The sequence below is a fragment of the Polistes dominula genome, unplaced genomic scaffold (genome assembly GCF_049000335.1).
Source record: "Polistes dominula isolate Pdom_NZ unplaced genomic scaffold, Pdom_raw_medaka contig_17, whole genome shotgun sequence".
Taxonomy (NCBI): Eukaryota; Metazoa; Arthropoda; class Insecta; order Hymenoptera; family Vespidae; genus Polistes; species Polistes dominula.
In genome coordinates this window covers 3131515-3148941 of record NW_028301049.1, presented here as the reverse complement: position 1 = coordinate 3148941, position 17427 = coordinate 3131515, and the positions used below count along the sequence as shown (strand labels likewise).

General features: G+C 29.7%; 2 protein-coding genes across 2 annotated transcripts in view; one reads left to right on the top strand and one right to left on the bottom strand.

The window, feature by feature from the left end:
* LOC107068007 (uncharacterized) overlaps positions 1–4898 on the top strand; it is a 70053-nt gene extending 65155 nt beyond the window's left edge. Inside the window, exon 7 of the mRNA XM_015323992.2 lies at positions 566–4898. Coding sequence (XP_015179478.2) covers positions 566–648 — 83 coding nt within the window. The 3' untranslated portion in view covers positions 649–4898. The remainder of the gene's footprint in view (positions 1–565) is intronic.
* The window catches only part of LOC107068006 (uncharacterized), a 66999-nt gene continuing 52565 nt past the window's right edge, over positions 2994–17427 (bottom strand). The window contains 8 exon segments of the mRNA XM_015323991.2: positions 2994–7921; positions 8055–11009; positions 11011–11080; positions 11164–11430; positions 11522–11846; positions 11952–12162; positions 12479–12674; positions 13879–14014. Coding sequence (XP_015179477.2) covers positions 7520–7921; positions 8055–11009; positions 11011–11080; positions 11164–11430; positions 11522–11846; positions 11952–12162; positions 12479–12674; positions 13879–14014 — 4562 coding nt within the window. The 3' untranslated portion in view covers positions 2994–7519.

The following is a 17427-nucleotide window of genomic DNA, read 5'->3' as shown; positions in this document are numbered from 1 at the left end:
TTAAATTATAATTAATATTTAAAATAAGTATTATTTATCTTGATCTTAAGATATTAATAATTCTACAAATATAATAATTAATTATTTATTTTTATAGTTATATTAAATATAAAATAAAAATGAATAGTACTTATTTTAAATATTCATTAATTTAATAAATATTTTTAATATTATTAATATCTTAAGTTAATTAAATTAATTAAATTGTAATTAATAAAATATTGATAAGTTTTTTTATCTTTATCTTAAAATATTAATAATATTACAAATATAAATTAAAAACAAATAGAGAGTACTTATTTTAAATATTAATTAATTTAATAAATATTTTTAATATTATTACTATCCTAAATTAATTTAATTAATTTAATTATAATTAATATTTTATTTTTTTTATCTTCATCTAAAAATATCTATTAACAAATTGAAATAATTTCTAATAATTACAAAAATTACTTTATATTATTTTATTATGGATAAGAATATATTATAACATTCTCTTATATTTAAAAATAAAATGAATTTATTTAAATTTATAATTTATAAATTTTTTTGTATATTTTAGAATTCGTTCATGCACTTGGCGAACCTGGCATTGACGAGGACGAAGAGGAAGAAGAAGAAGAGGAATCACAGTCACCAACATAACGAGTATTATTATTGCAACACGGATTGATCACGACATGGTTGATCTTTATAAAAAAAAAAAAAAAAAAACAAAAACAAAAACAAAATGAAAAATGAAAAAGAGTATCACAAATCGTTTCCGTAATAACGATTTTTCTCTTCTAATCTTATTTTCTATTTATATCTGTCTCTCTCTCCCTCTCTCTCTCACACACACTCACTATTCCCCACACTATCACACACACACACACAAACAAACACTATTCTACCTTTTCAATTACTTCTATAATAATGACAAAATTAATGTTATAAAATTAAAAAAATTAATTAATGCAATAACAACAACGCTATTGACAATTTGACATTTGCTAAATTTCGAACCATCGATAGTTTTCTTTTCTTTTTTTTTTTCTTTTTTTTTTTTTACAATGCAAAAATTGGATTATTATTATTATTTATTTTGCTAAAAATATTTCGTCTTTTGTCGCGAATTATATCAACGATAAAGTTTATTAAAAAATGCGCAATAATAATAATAAAAAAAAAAACAAAATTACAAATTAAATTAGTATTTAAATTCTTCTATGTGATTCAATGAAAAACGTTCTTTTCTCTGGTTAATCAAAATAAAATAAAATATCGATAAGTAGTTAATAACAATTACTATTATTATTATTATTATTATTATTATTATTATTATTAATTATATGATTGTTATGAAAAAAAAAAAATTGAAGAAAAGTATATAAAATGAATAAAGAACGTTTTCACGTTCCGTTGGCCAATTTTCGAATCGGAATCGTTTAAACACATTAAACAACAAATTAATTGCGTGAGTGTATGTAAACGAATTTATTTAAACATTGACGTATTTCGAATAGAAACTCTGATGTGAGAGTGAATTACTTTTTGGCACTTTTCAATGCACTGAAGATAAAAAAAAAATCAAGAAAATTATTAAAAAAAAAAAATAATAAAAATGAAAATATTTGCATTTTATTCTGAAAGACAAGAAAAAAGAAAAAAAAAAAGAAAAAAGAAAACAAAAAATTAAAATGTGATTGTGTCAAGTAGTTGTAATAGATTTTAAGCTATTTCTAGGTTTAATGTATTATCTCGAGCACGCACGAACATAAACACAAGTACAAACACACACACACACACACACACATAAGGTCATATGCGGAACATACAAATATACACACTGTGCTTTTGGAATTTCTATTCGATTTCGAACGCAAAAAGAAAAAGCAGGAGAAAAAAAAACAACATACGCGAATCCAAACAAATAACAAACAGAGAACAAAACAAAAAAAAAAAAGATAACAATTCGTAATCTCGTTGTTGTGAAATTTCGATACGTAAATGAAAAAAAAAAAAAAAAAAGCAAAAAAAAAAACAGAAAAGAAAAGAGATAGAAAAAAATTACGCAAAAAAAAAAAACAATAAAATAAAATAAAATAAAATAACGAGTTCAATGTTTGGCCAATTAATTAAAAACATTCTCTTTTAAATATCGTCTTGAAGAATTATAATAAAAAAAAAAAATAAAAAAAAAAATAAAAAAAAAAATATTCCAATCTTTTTAAATTAGATAAGTCGATCGATGTAAATTCGTTATTACGATGATATGCTCGATTAAAAATAAAAAAAAAAATACAAACATACGCATACACACTCTAATTCAAATTTGATCGTCGATGAAAATAATCAGCAACAATTTTGAATCGACGATCGAAAATAAAATAGAAATTTTTTTCCTTTTTGTCAACGATGTGTTGTTGTCTGAGCATACGAACGAAACAAAATTTCAATCCTTCGAAACTTTTCATCACTCTAATTCTATCGAAAAACAAACAACAACAAAAAGTTATATTAATATAACAATGAAAATATAAATGAATAAATAAAATGATTATCTGCTAAGACGTGATTTTTAAGTCAATGATCTTTTTTAAAACAAAATAAACAAAAAATATTTCTCTTAAAACGATACGAATAATAATAAAAAAATCAAAAATCATCATCGAATCTATCTGGGATTATTGCTTTTGTGAAAAGAAAATGAGGTATGTCGAAACTATTAACTGTGTTAAAGAAAAATATTATTCAACATTCGATAAGTAAAAAAAAAAAAAGAAAAAAAGAAAAAAAATAAAAAACGCATGCTATTTTAAAAATTAATCGAACAAACTTATAAAAAATTAATAAGGTCAATCATTGTCATCATTTCTTTGATTACTTACCTACAATTCTTTTTACTTGAATAACAAATTATAAACAGGAAATATATATTTTCTAGAGAAGGGGATAGCAAAAATATTTGATTGATGATAATCATTGGAGAAAATTAATCCCCATGAAAATTAGTTTCTTTAAACATTCGTTTTTATTAGCGATAAATAAACTTACATATCTTTACAGTAACAATGACCTCTCGTAATTCTCGGAAAATATAATTAATATCTATTCGTAAGGATTTTGATAGATCCACAATTTTTTTCATCTTGCACACACACCCTCCTTTTCATCTGCACCACCCTTCAAAAGAAGTGTTAAAAAAAAAAAACCACTTCTCTTACTTTGAATTTTCTTTTCAATTGTTTTTCTTCTCTCTGCTTTTTTTTTCTTTTCTTTTCTTTCGACGATTCGTTCATTCTTTTTCCATCATTTCATTTTATTTTTTAATCCTTCAAAATCCTTTCCTTTTTTGAATCTCACCTTCTTCTTGTACCACCCCTTTATCAATTTCTTTTCTTCTCAATAGTCTCATTCCGTGAGCTAATGCAAAGACGAAACGAATTCCCTTGACAAAAAGATCATCCACGCCCTCCCTACACGAAAGACTTGTTGTTGATTCCGACAAGATGGACAATTCATTCCATTTTTTTTATTTAACTTCTTTTTTTGTTTTGTTTTGTTCTTTTTTTTTTTGTTTGTATTTTTTTCTTTTTCTTTTCTCTATGATTTTGCTTTTTTTTTCTTTTTTTTTCTTTTTTTTTTTTTTCCTTTATTTCTTTCTTTTGAAAGTTTTGCGTGCGTTTTACATGCGAGCTATAATGCGAGATTTACGAGTTCTCTAATTTAACAGCGAAACATACAATTATATTTTAGCCGTATCGAATAAACTTTTATTCATTTTGTTTTTTTTTTTTTCTATTTTCTTATTTATTTATTTTATTTTTTTTTCTCACGATCATACGCAAAAGAAAACGTTACGACGTTAAATATTTAAATACATTTCAATAATTGTTTTCAAGTTTTTTTTTTCTTTCGACCATTCGTAAATTTGTTTTCTTCCGTTTTTTTTTTCATTTTCATTTTCAAAATTCGTAGCAATCACTATTATCGAAGGATTACTTTGATTGGTCGGTAAACTATCGTCATTTTTTTTTCAACTTTTTCATTTTCACAAAATGCAGACACAGGACGGAAAAATGTTTACCGATCTTTCTTTTTTTTCTTTTTTTTTTTCTTTCTTTCTTTCTTTCATTTTATCTTACAACGAATGAGATTTGAAAAAAGAAATCAAAATTTACGATTATAGTCGAGAAAAAGATACACATCCCATCAAACAACTACGTTTGTCCGTCGTACTTTTTTCTTTTTTTTTTTTTCTTTTACCTATGGGTTTTATTTTTTTTATTTTTTTATTTTTGTATACGGCGTTTCTTAACAAAAAAAAAAAAAAAAAAAAAAAAAAAGAGAGAGAAAAAAAAGAAAATAAATATAAGGAAAATGGTAAAACTTTTCCTCCCCACTAAGTTAACCCCCCTCCCCCCCTATACACGTTGAAACATATTATCGATTTATGCATCAATATTTCATTCGATTCGACGAATTACATTATTAATTATATTTATGGGTTATTCATATGAATGAAATTCAAAATAGTTTTTTTTTTTTTTTTTTTTTTACGAGTTTGATTTCGCATAATCGATTTGTTTCACATATCAATGTTGCTTCTTCTTCTTCTTTTTTTTTCTTCTATCAATGCCACTGTGTAATTTTGAAACACATTTATCCATGAGTGTTTTTTTTTTTTTTTTTTCATTGAATAATTCGATGCACGCACCATAAAATATTTAAATATTTATAAGGGGATGTTTAAGTTAATTAATGTGATATGCGATTTGGTTTTTGGATTCATCGCATACACACACACACACACACACACACATGCATACATACACACATTCTCTCATCGTCGGTCAAAACGATTATCAATCCAAACGAAAAAAGAACAAAAAAGAAAAAAAAAGAAATAAAAACGATGCATCGATACGCGACCATACAAAATAATATTTTATCGATATCTCATTTTCCATCGTTGAAAAATCAATGAGATTGATCGAAATCTTTTTTCCTTTTTTTTTTCTTTTTTTTTTTTCTTTTACGATCACGTTCGTCGTCGTCGAGAATACAATTTATATTTATACGTATTTACAACTAAGTTTTCTTTTTTTTTTTTTTTTTTTTACTTTACTTTACACTTATAGAATTAATCACTGTGTTCTGCGTTTACACGAGTGATACGCGTACGGTTTGATTTTTTTATATTTATATATATATATATGTATGAATATGTATGTATGTATGTATGTATTTTACTCTTCGATGAAGTATTCGAATGATAGGAAGAAGAAAAAAAAAACAAAAAATAAAAAAAAGAATATTTATAGAAATTGAAAAAACGTTCGATGTACGCGATTATTTGTTAAATATTTTTGATTTGTTTACTTTCGTTATGCATCATTTAAAATTCGACAAAATTAATTCGAGTCGTTCGAAATTTTCTTTTTCTTTTTCTTTTTTTTTTTACGACGAAACATTTGTTACACTCTTCGAAAAATTAATTAATCAATTAATTAATTAATTAATTGTTTTGGTTTTTTCTTTTTGGGTCACGTATCGTCCATCGTTTTCTTTCTTTTCTTTTCTTTTTTTTTTCTTTTTTTTTTGTTAGATCATTTTCTATCATTTTCTTTTTCACAATATCCGGCCGCAAAAGGATACTTCGTTTCGCAACTAACTTATGTCAATTTATAATTGTAGATTACAGGATAATAAAAGAGCATGAATTTAATTAACGATGATGTCCACTTAAAAAGATGACCATAGTTAAAATCCATTCTTCTTCTTCTTCTTTCTTGAACAACGATTATTATTATTATTATTATTATTATTATTATTATCACTCGATAAGGAAAAAAAGCTTTTCATTTTTTGTATTATGTTTTCATTCGATTAATTAATTAATTAATTAATCAAACAATTACGCAACACAACAAAGTTTCACGTTGCTATTCACGTTTCTTCATTGAAATTCCTTGTTCTGTGATTTTGTTGCGCTAAGCAATTTTTTTTTTGTTTTATGCGCGTGCATGCAACATGCCGCCGTGCACTACGGGCTGCGAACAATGCAAAATTAATATTTGGAAATTTGGATAAAGCGTCATGAGACTTGAAAAAGAAAAAAAAAAAGAAAGAAAAAAGAAAAAATAAGATAAATAATTATTTGGAAAATCGATTGACAATTAAAAAACACATACATTCATCTTACACGTGAATAAATCTAACGTTAAATATTAATCGTTTAGTCTCGTTTATTTAAATATATATATATATATATATTTTTAATATTTAATTAACGCGTATCGAATATTAAAAAGTCGATCATTTTCTTGACCGCTTGAAAACGATCGTTTTTTCAAATATTCGACACATTTTATTTTCCTCCCCGTTTCATCCCTGATTTTTTTGTTTCTTTTACAAGACAAATAAAAAATCTTCTTCATTTCATTTTTTTTTATTATTATTTTTTTTTTTTTTTTATATATAAACGACGCTTTTCCATTTTCCTCCTAATCGTTTTAATTATTTAATACTAATACGATGAAGAATCTTAACTTATATAATTTGAACAAAAAAAAAAACAAAAAAAAAAGAAAACAATTGTATCCCCGATTAAATTTCATTTCTATAACGACATACATATAAATATATATGCGCGTATATAAAGCAATTTCGATAAACAAAGTTCATTTTAACAATCCTACACCACACACACGCACACACTCTCGACGATAACGTTATTTTTTTTTTTTTTTTGCTTTCTTTTTATCTTGAGACGATTTTTTTTAAATGGGAGATATTAAAACACAAATTATTCTAGTTCGTTTAATATCACGAATCGTCGTCAGTCCAAGTTAATTTTAACAACGTTGATCGTTGATGTCTAACCACATTAAACAAATCGGTATAACATTTATTGTATACCAATTTTAGAAACAAATGTTTATTCGCAGTTAATTATACTTATTAGCTGCCCATTCCAATGTAAATCCACTCAAATCCAATATACATATATATATAGGAAAGTTTCTAATCCTTTGATAAAGTTTCCTTGCTAAAGTCAACACACACATATTACACGTACATAGATATTTGAATATTCTATGTTAGCGAAAAAAAAAAAAAATTAATAAATGAAAAATATTCGATGAATCTTCGTAATTAATTTTGTCAAAACTTCAATGTCCAAGATGTATGCATCATCATTATCATCATCATCGTCATCAGTATCATCGTCATCATCGATGTTAGCGAAAAAGTGCGATGAACAATTTCGTAGGAATATTTTTGTTCTCATTTCAAATTCATTTTCCTCATTTTTTGGTGGTTTAATTTTTATATTTTTTAATTGAATTCAATGATCGAACAATTCCGATTCATTTGGAAGGACAATGGCCGCGGTGGTCATGGCAGCAAAACGTTGTCTTCTTCTTCGTATTAAAATGGCCGACGTTGACGGTGCTAATATTCGTCTACGTGCCCGCGAAGATGAGACTGAAGGACGCCGCTTAGGATCCCATCTCGCGGATAGTCCTCCTCAAAGGACCGGTTCTTCATCAGTTTCATCATCGTCCAATCGTTGATTTGACAAATGATGACCAACACTACCAGCACAAGCACCAGCACCACCACCACCACTACTACCACTTGATGTCGATGAAAGTGAATTGGTTTTAGTTCTTCTATACCTTTTCTGTTGATTGTTAGAACTATTGGTGGTACTTGCGTTACTGTTACTAGCAGTACTGATACTGCTAACCCCGCTACTGCTACTTGGACTGTTTGTCATATTTCCAGAACTATTGCTGCATGTCATATCAAAATCTGGCAGTTGTCCATGGGATATTATCAATGGTCGAAGTGCCGTACGTACCGACCAATAAATTCGTGGATATGCTCGTTCTTGTTGGATTAAAATATCTTTGCTCTGTTTTTGTTTCTGAAAACAAATACAAATTTCTTATCGACCATTTATATGTTGGAAATATACTTGAGTTACGTTTACAAAAAAATAGGATAATAAATTCATGCATATTTTCAAATATTTTAATGGATAAAGAAAATCATCTCACCTCTGAAAGATCGGTCGATTTGTTAAATTCGTGTGGGACGAGTCGTTTGCTACGAGCAAATTGTCTCAAAGCTTTTTCACTGACGTATACAAATGGTCTTATAACGCGAAGATCTTGTCGACGAATATAATAATGAGCTTTCATAGTTTTCAATTGTCCACTGTGGAAGACAGAGGAAAGAAATCCCTCGGTTAAATCATCCAAGTGTTGACCAAGTGCCAGTACGTTGTAACCGTGACGTTTAGCGATTGCGTACAACTGTGCTCTGATCGATCTGTTGCAAAAGCTGCAAGCTTCGTTGGAAAGTGGTTGATCGTTTTGCGTATCAGTTGTCACAGTGTTGACATCAACGATTAATTCTTCGTAAAAGTAAGGAACGTCCAATGCTTTTAGGTGTCTGATCGATTCGAGTCGATTAAATTCACCGGTGTCAATGGTAGCTGCACCAATTTCAAAATCGATTCCTTTCGACCTGGCGTGTAACCTGTATTGATGTAACGTGTGCAAAAGAGACAGAGAATCTTTTCCAAGCATTGAAAGACATAAAAGAACCCTGTCGTTGTCTCGGATCATATCGAACTCCTGTATGGCTTCCACCGTTGGTTTCCAAATATTTCTGGGTGCCGAGTGCCATTGAACAACCCGCGTAGAAACATTTTTATCCCCTTCTTTTTCATCGAATTTGAATCCTCCTTCTACGTCAACGTGATCATCTTTTTCCTCTCGCAAATCCAAGGAAACTTCCTCGTCCTCGGACAAAAGATCATCGTTCTGACGTATCAGCTGTTTCGAGGAAGATTTAGCGGATAAATTAGACATCGCGTTGTTAGAAATAGTCCTAGATTTTCTACCATAACTGTTAGTCGAATTAGATTCGGCACTACTGCTACGTTTCAATTCAGACAAATCTATCGACGACGATTTGTTGTTGTCATTTTCATGAAACGATAGGTTGATCCCACTGTCCTGCGAACTTACCGAATTAACGGCCGAATAAATCTTTGGAAGGATCTTCCTAGCGTCAGCAATGTCCTCGGGACAACCGCGTTCTTGGGAATCCTCGTCAACGTCATCGTCAACATCGTTGTCATCGACGTTATCGTCTGTACTTTTGTTTCGATTGTTATTTATCATTCTTTCGGTTTCCGTAGGTTTCATAACGAAAATCACAGTTTCGTCTGACGAACATTCGCTCGACATTTTACTTTCCTGTTGAGTTAGTTCACCAATTTTGCCAGATATCTCAGATGTACCGTGTTTTCTAGAACTCGACACCCTAGGTGATGTATTCGTTAGAGAAACCCTTCCTCTGTCAGGTGATTCGCATCCATTCGAAGATACATCCGATGCTGAAGCATCCGGCGAGTGTCTGTGTAATCCATCAACAGCGTTAACCATACACCTGATTTCGGATTTAACTTCGCTAGCCATTTCTTTGGAAAATTCCATCAAATATTCGGCAATGTCGCTTGCCGTGAACGAATCATGCCTCAATTGTCTGCTATCCTCGGCTGAGATTTGGCTAACTGTGTTATGATAACGCGAATGATGTTGCGGAGTATTCTCTGAAGTGTTTGCTTCCGATAATGCATCGTCCACTTTTGATATAACTTCGCGAATTTCAGATTTGATCTCGGTTGCTAATTCTTTCGTAACTTCTTTCAAATAAGCACTCAAATCGTCGTCGGATCTTTGACCAACGTTCGAATAAATCGGTGAAGATCTTCCACCAGCAACGAATCTTTCCGCGTATTCGCCTACCGAAGAATACGAGGATGGGGGTGACGCGACGTTGTGATAATTGAATGACGAAATAGAATGACTGAGATTACTCATAGCTTCTAACTCGAGAGAATTCAATTCGGTTTGACTACTGCAACTGCAATGCAATCGTCTTTGTTTTGAGGAACCAATGTCTAAACGTCCCGAAGTTAAACCTAAACTTGTCAGAGTTTGAGGACTCAATGGTAGGACCGGTATTGGCGAAGACGAGGATGACATACCGGATCGATTATTGGTCGTGTTATTAGTCCCAGTTGTACTACCCAAAGAATTGCATCTGGCACGTCCAGCGTCTCTAGTTTCTATCAAATCTCTTTGTTCTTTCATTGGTCTTGTTGTTACCGCATGAGTTATGCAGGAAAGGGCTGACGGTGTTACAGCTTCACCTACGGCAAATCGAACTGGCATAGGTGAACTCGGGCAAGTTGCTGGTGATTTGTGTCCCGTCGAATTCCCATTATCGTTTCGTACACATCCACCTTTATCATCGATTTCCATGGAATTACTTTTTGTTTCCATTGATGCTGATATCGTTGACATGTTCCTCCTTATCGTGCTCAATGCTGGAAGACTTCGATGTCGTGGTGAATTTTGCGATATAGGAATATTTCCGGTTCGTGGGATATCACTGTTCAAACGTCTCATACCATTGGCCAATGCCAAACTATTGACGAGACTTTCGTGAGTACTCGTTGTCGTTGTCGTATGAACAAATCTATGTGCTGCTAAACACGGATTGAACGGTACTTCCTGTTTAACGTTTTGCGAATTTCCCAAAAGAAGATCTTGAGCTTCGTTCGGTAACATAAACCAACGTAATTGTTCCGTTTGTTCCGAGATAAATGTAAAAATGCGATCAGTTTGCAGAGGATACCTTTGTGCCATTTTACGCGCACGATTGAAGATATTTCTTGCAGTTTGTAAACAATCGGAATAACTTTGTGGAAAAATACCGGATCCTGATACTCTCCTTTCGGATGCGTTCATTTTACCGTCCGTGTATCTGATCGTTCCCAATAATTTTCTTTCTTTTAATATACCATTGGTGTGATGTCTCCACTCGCCAGTATTTGGATCTAAAACATATTGGGGTAAAAGTTTCCATCCCTCGGTAGCCACCATTTTTAAAGCTTCCAATATGAATGCAACTTCAGCTTCGGACATGAAATAGGGGGAAGGAAAGTTTAGCAAATCCTGGCCTCAATGCTTCCGTTTTAAATTCTTCGCTACCCTCGTTACGTTGACTGAAAACAAAAATACAAATATTTGCATTAACATATTTTCAATGTTATGAGAAAAGAAAGAAAATTATTTTTGGACAAGTTACCTCTGCATCAATAAATTTTCATACTCCTTTGCCAGTTCTGTATCGATTCCCATCAAATTGTGAGCGTATCGACCAACGCAAGCGCACCCACTTCTCGCTTGTATTCCAAAAACGTCGTTCAACACGGCGCACACAAAATTATGATGAAGGAAGGTGCCACGTGGATGGCGTACCATAAAAGAAAATATGGGTAGCCTTTTGACATTTTGCGATGCACTTCCTAGTAAAATTAATTCTGGAATTGTGCGTACGTGTGCCAAAACTTGCCTAAAATAAACCAAAAATTATTCAATCGATTAATTGATATTTTAATTTGTAATTAACCCCGATACGTGCGTGCATGCGTGCATGTTAATACCTGGAAATTTTGTCTTGACGATTGACGATAGCTCTTGGTGTCACGTTTTCTTTAAGTTGGATTGCCAATCCACATCGAATACTTTCAACGACACCAGCGGTTCCACTTTCGTCACGTAATTCAGGATTGTTCAGATAACGATGAGTGTCCCTCATGTCTTCGGCTCTTATTTCGTCCATTAGGAGGAATTGTTTGCTGACGAGAACACCTGGGGATTGAACACCCCCAACGAATTTGTGTCCAGCAAAGAAAATGGCATCCTTGTGTGCTGTTGATTCACTCATTCCCGGGAGATGTGGATTCATGTCGATTTGTGTATACGGCGCTGTTCGATAATATGATTTTATTCCGATAAATAAAACTAACAAATGTTTTATCAAAAATGTTCTAAAGATTTTTCTTAGGATAAAAACTCGTGACAAATTTTTACCTGCAGTAGTGTAATCCCAAATACTAAGTGCACCATATTGATGTAAAAGAAGGGTTGTAGCAACGTCATCTGCCAAAACCCCTGTTATACAACTGGCTGCACTAAAGCAGCCGATCATTTGCGCAACACCTTCTGAACGCATCTTTGCTAGACCACGTTCAAGTTCGTTCAGATCCAAAAATCCTTCTCTAGTTTCGGACACTCGTACTATCTGTTATATATATTTAAAATAATATATAAATGAATTGTTCACAAAAGGGAGAAATGTTATTGTAAGTGCATTTTTAAAAATAACTTTGAAAGATTATAAAATAAATATTCTTATAATAATAAACCACCCACACGTTTGGATAACAATTTCAGATTTTTATATCAGATTCTCGTATCACCCACGTATGTTTGTCCGTATTAAGAAAAATGTCAAGACTATACGCATTAAATAAAAATAAAATGCTTACAAGTATTCAAAACAAACATACAATACGAATAGTCATAATTTTCAATAACCAATTTGAATAGTGCCTTACCTTGACACCATATTCTCGTAATGGTTGTAAGTTGTCATGGTGTTCGAACGGTCCAACGAAAACTACGGTGGATTTAGAGAGATCGAGTAGTCGGAGAAGTGTTCGAAGGGCACCGGCCGAACCTTGACCCGTGAATAAAACTGCATCCTGGTCACCAGCACCAACAGCATGCCTAACTATGTCCCTTGCTTCGTGCCTGACAAAAACAAAAATTATCATTCGTTTCATTCATGTTTCAATAATTATTATTATAACTTTGATTTAATTAAATGTATTGAACAAATTCGTACAATTATCAACCCTTTCTCTCTTCGTAGTTTTTATGTTTAAAAGAATCAGCGAATAAATGAACGAGTTGTGTATGTGTGTGTGTGTGTGTGTGTGTTTGGTACTGCGGATTGAATATTATTGATCCGAATACGTCAGCATCAATCTCTTTCTCTCTACGCAAAGAATTATACTTTACGATCGACATAATAATATGGACTCACAGATAAAAAATTAAATATTTTTATGACTCTTTCTTTCTTTTTTTTTTTTTTCATTTTACAGTTCAGGGCCGTCCAACTTTTGCATCAAACCCTTGTTACAAATTAAATTGTATTGGTGATATGTGAAAAGTTGAACACCCCTGTTGTATTCACATCTCTTATCTCTCTTTCACACTCTTATAATTTGCTATTCTTCATTTTTTTTTTTTTTTATATTTTCTTGCTAAAGAGTAAGCAAATATATAAAATATAACTGCAACCAACACTCGTGAAATTTATCGTATTCTTTTTTTATCACTATATTATATATTACATTTCATATTTTTAAGCATACGAGGCCAGAAAGAAATACCGCGTCACGTTGAAATGTCTTTTAGATTATGGTTCAAATAATTTTTATATATATTGTACTATAATTTGTTGTTGTTTTTTTTTGTATCTATGAATTTTCGAAAGTAAATGACATTTGTAAAAAAAAAAAAAAAAAAAGATAAGAATCAACAACGTTCTAGGTTTCGTAATAAACTTAATCGGATAGTGTTTGAAGGGAACACAACAAATACACACAAGTAGCAAGAACTTTTGCAAAAGCAAAAGTATTCGTAGAATTGAGAACCAGGTGTATATAAAATAGTATTGCTGACTCTGGCAGGTGGCCGTAGGCTATGCACACGTTTGCATTTAAGAATGCATATAAGCGTTCTTTCGGCCTCGATCGTTATCGCGATCGTTTACTGCTCATTCAGTTAAACAGAAGAAATAGAAAGAAAAATCTAGAAAACAAAAATTTACTTACTAACAAATAATTTGGAGTTATAGGAAGGGTTAGTAGGATTAATAGGAAGATGGATAATTGTGATTGGTTTAAAAAACCACTGAGAGAATTATGGTTGATCTATTATTAATTACCTGAACAGTGAGGATTGTAAACTACAAATGGATGTTGATGATCGAGTATCTCCCAAACATGGTAGTACTTCCTTCGCAATGTATTCTTCAAGAAATTGCAATGACCTTCCTGTTGCTGTATAATCGCAAAAGACAACTGTAACATAAATAATAGTAACCATGTTATATAATTGTAATTTTTTTTTTATATTTATTCTTTAACAACGTTAAATGTGTATCAGGGTTTTGACTTTTTTGTTTCTTCTATAATTTTGGTTATTATTAATTTATGGGGCTGGTTGTCCACTTTGGAAAGTACGCGTATCAATTTATAAAATTATGTAATCATTTTATTATTTAATAATTTTATTACATAGATACCATAGTTTGTTTTATTTATAATTTTATTACGGGTTTTTCATATTTGTAGTTCACTTCATACTTTATTTAGTACAGAAAAAAAAAAACGTATCACTTTACTTCACAGGATGTCATTAAATAAGAAAACAAAAAAAGAAAAAAATTCCATAAAAAGATGTGGAGCAAATTAACAAAAAGGGAAAAATAAAACGTAATTATTTTATCGCGAAATGACTCAATGAAAAGTTAAACTATCCCGCGAAATATAATATTTCATGTAATGTTATTTAAAAATGATTCCAAGTTCCAATCAATATTAAAATTAACATGTTTAGCATGTATAACAACTGTTATTTTTAACGTTGACAGATGTATGCAGTATCGAAGTAAAAAGATAAAAAAAAAAAAAAAAAAAGTATAAATAATGTTTAAAATATCTAAGAATTAATTAGGTTACATTACGCATATGCACAGTGTCCAGATAATTATACTCGGATCGAGGTTTCAAAGATTTCATATAGAATGTTGTTTGATTATTACAAAATATATTATACACACCACTATTATTATTGAATATTTTATTACGCTGAATAATCAGAGAAAAATATATTTATTTTTTGTATTAAATTAATGTTGAACATTTCAAATGACATACATTATAAAAGAAATATGTTGATGGTGGTTGGTTGTAATGATTGTGACTTTTAAAAAGGTATACAAAGATTCTGTCAAATGAAATGAAAAGTTTGACGATCGTAAATCGTAGAGGATCATAGTGAAAGTGAATATATAATATATATATATATATATATATATATATATATATATATATATATATATACCGCTTACGAATATCAACGTCAATCAAATGCAATATTCCATTCATGACGAGATTGGAGAACTCGTATATACAGTTGAGTACAGTATACTTATACTTTTCGAGCTGAGTATATGTTTAGGTGTATTTTTTTTTTTTATTTGTATTTTTTAGCGCGTGCAGAAATCGAATTGGCTGGCTTGTGTGTGCCAGGGGAAAGCCAAGGTAGGTGAGGGATAATGACTCGCAGGTGTTTCTTACGAAAGAACTAGCTCGATTGAAAGCAAACCCACTCTGGTAGCTCTGTTCTACCTAAGTTCACTTTATTTTATATACTTGTATCATATATATATTATATTATATTCTATGTTAAACACACTGCGTTACTGTAAAGTCGCGAAACTTTCGACGAATTAAATTACAACTTCTCTTAGAATCATATAATTTATCGTTCAAATAACATTTCCAACTTTCATTTAAGGAAAAAAAAAGAAAAAAGAAGAAAAAAGTAATCTATACTAATTACTATAAAAACTAATAATGACACGATTGTATGGTCTTTGTCTCAATCTTATAACGATTCTCAGAAATTTCAAAAAAAAAAAAAATTTATATATATATATGTATAATTGACAAATTTAATTATATTAATTATATTTATATTAAATCCCGATATTATATAATAAATATAAATTATTAATATATTATATATTAATATAATATAATAATTATGTTAAAATTATATTTATATTATATTTTAATATTATAATAATTTATATTATATTTATATATAATTGACAATTTTAGAAAATGTATTTTTATTATTAATTTTTATTGTCAATTATATTTATTATATATATTTTTTTCTATTCTACGTTTGTTTTGAGTAACATTGAAAAAGAAAAGAAACATTTAAAAATATTGGCTTCGGATTTATTTCTGTTCTTTAAAAAAAAAAAAAGTATATTTATATATCAAATATGAAATCATCTTATCTTCCGATATTTGATAAATTATAAATCGTTCGCAACATTTGGTTTCTTTTATTTTTTTTATTTTTTTAATTTATTTTTTTTTTTCAAAAGATATAGATGGAAAGAGCAAAATCATGCGCATGATAAAAGCTAACAACGACGAACGACAACGTTTGATTTTATCAAAAGGTGTATGCTGTATGTCCACAACGTCCGTTTTACGTAAAAAAAAGAAAAATAAATAAGAAGAAAAAAAAAAAGAAAAAAGGAAAGATGTTTCTTTCGTATACTTTACAGGGAGCGTCCAGTTTGAATCAGCGATAAAATACATTAACGATCAAAAGTTTGATCAAACTCTTACGTAGAAAATTCTGAAAAATAATAATATTCGAAACAAACGAACGTATTTTGATTTAATTATTAATTACAATTTATTAATAATAAATATTTTCATCAAAATCTTCCAATTACTTGTTTTTACTTGTAACCAAAACTTGATTTCAAACCTCTGACACATCTTGGCAATTAATTTTGGAAACATTTATAATAGAATTATATATTTTTTACAGCATGTAAAAGTAAGTGTTGCCAAAGATATGTCAAGATAGAAAAATTCATTCCGTGAATCGTTGAACAATATAATTTGATTAGATAAATCCTATTTTTAAGTTACCTTAACAAATGAAATTCATTCCACGAATCGTTGAACAATAATTTTGGTAAATTAAGTAAATTCTATTTTTAAGTTTTTTGTTATTAAATGTTTGCTAGAATAATGTCTATTAATACTTATGCTTTAACATTTGATTTAATTATTATAGAATAAAATTATTTCTGCATTTGTTTTTTTATCTTGTGAGCTTTTTAGTTAGGATTTTTATGGGAAAAATCAGCGTAAACTTTTGACGAGTAATGTATATATATATTTGAAAACACGATGATATCAATATATATATATATATATTTTATCCTGAATCTTATCGTATAACGTAATAAAGTTTGTAGTGAAATATACGGTGTCCGTTATACGCGCAACAGAAATGCTTTTTCAAGATTTACGATCGACCAGAGATAACTTTTTTACTTTGCAAGAAGGGCATTCGTTATGACGCAATTATGGCTTCGGTAAAAGATAAATCAAGAAATATATACAGGGACATTTGCTACTGCTAAGACTTTTCCGTGTGTGTGGAAAGGAACTTTTAATTGATTAAACATTGAAATCGCGAATTAAATCATAAGTGGTTTTTCTTTTATTTTATTCTCAAGGTTTTCTCATTCAATTGATATCAATACACGTAAATTATTACACGAAATTTATATTCAAACATTGTGTTTTCAAAAAAATAAATTGATGTATTATAAAAGAAATATTAGAAGTTGTAAAAAAAAATACAGAAAAATTGTGGTAGAAATTTA